Here is a 1,460-nt window from a genome sequence, read left to right as displayed (position 1 = left end):
GCAAATGGATCATATCATTCAACGTCTGGACAACCTTCACGACCGGGAGCAGAGGCAATGAACCCCATTGATCTTTCTTCTTTCCCGACGCTTTTTGATGGTGGACTTGCTCGAACAGATAGCATGGCATCTGCCCAGTCCCTGGGAAGCCCGCTCTCTGGACAGTCCGAACGGCGCAAAAAGTTGGCAGACCATCGATCACCTCTCCAGAAGCTTGAGCTGACGCTCGATAGCATGACCAAGGAGGAAAAGAGAGCGCGGGTGCAGGCTGCAGAGGCACGCGCGAGAGCGAGGGCTGCCAAGAGGGCTGCTGAAGCTGCCGAAAGCCGCTCTCACGCCGTCAACCAGCCGCTCTCGCCCCCGGCTCCTGTCCAACGTCAACAACAGCCTCCCGCGGCAGCGCTTGAGTCGACGCCCCCGAAGCCTCAAAGAGCTGCGTCTCAGCGGGATTTCAATCCGTCCAAAGCCGTGGTCGCGCAACCACAACGCGCCGCCGACGACCAATACTACCGCCAGAATCAAGATGTGCCCCGTCAGCAACCCAGGCAGCTGCCTCAACCCCCGGTGCGCGAGGAGCAGCAGCCGAGGCAGTTGCCCCAGCCACCTGTACGTGAAGGCCAACAACCAAGACAGCTACCTCAACCGCCTATACGTGATGAACAGCGCAGATACCCGCAAGAGGGCCCGCGATTCGACGACCAACGTCGATACACCAGCCAAGAGGCTCCTCACCACTCTCGGGCTGCGAGCATGGACCAGCGGACATTCATCCCGGCAGCGGATGTTCCTAAGCGCAATCTCAGCTTCCGGGAACGGGACGCCTCCCGCGAGGGGAGGCCGCATGATGCGGACGCGAACCAGTCCTCGAAGGAATCGAGCGGTTTCTCGTTGACGCGCAATGGAAGCAACAAACTGAGAAAAGAGCCTCCGGAGGAAGTGTGGCATCGAATACGCTCTGAAGCCGAGCGACGACAGCCACCGGCGCAGCAGCAGCCTGCCCAGAACCACCAGTACAAGGACCTGACTCGATCTCCCCAAGCCACGGCAGGTGTACCACCACCAGCTGCGCAATCACGCAGCAAGGAGCTGCCTCCGCTTCCCCTTGCGGTGAATGACGAGACCAATGTTCGGCCGGAAGCGAGGAAGGCTCACCAATCTGCTACCGAGGCTGAGATCGAACACATGCAGCGGCGAGCCACGGAGCCCGTCTACGCCCGGGAAGAGCGAGGGTTGAATGCCGACTATGCCCCTGCGGCGGCCATTGGCAGGATCATTTACGAGGCGAGTCAAAAAGCCCGAGGACGCTTTCCACAGTCGAATTCAGCAGCAAAGAGCTTGGAAGATCAGACGGGCCATGATCTAATCGAGGACACACAGAAGCCACAGGAGCCACTGCAGTCGCATATGCCGCGCATGCCGCAGGAGCCTCAGGCGTTGCGTGTGCCGCAGGACGATATGCT

At 60.4% G+C, this 1,460-nt stretch overlaps 1 protein-coding gene across 1 annotated transcript; it reads left to right on the top strand.

The window, feature by feature from the left end:
* Positions 1 to 118: 118 nt before the first annotated feature.
* BBK36DRAFT_1145684 (hypothetical protein) lies at positions 119 to 1,438 on the top strand (the record flags this gene model as incomplete). The annotated part of the gene is made up of 2 exons (XM_024893773.1): positions 119 to 606; positions 664 to 1,438. Coding segments are annotated over 2 exons (1,263 nt in total), but the record flags the coding sequence as incomplete, so codon positions are not given.
* Between the last annotated feature and the right edge of the window lie 22 nt (positions 1,439 to 1,460).

Source organism: Trichoderma citrinoviride (assembly GCF_003025115.1).
Source record: "Trichoderma citrinoviride strain TUCIM 6016 unplaced genomic scaffold BBK36scaffold_317, whole genome shotgun sequence".
In the NCBI taxonomy this organism is placed as follows: domain Eukaryota; kingdom Fungi; phylum Ascomycota; class Sordariomycetes; order Hypocreales; family Hypocreaceae; genus Trichoderma; species Trichoderma citrinoviride.
This window is presented reverse-complemented; position numbering and strand designations above follow the sequence as displayed.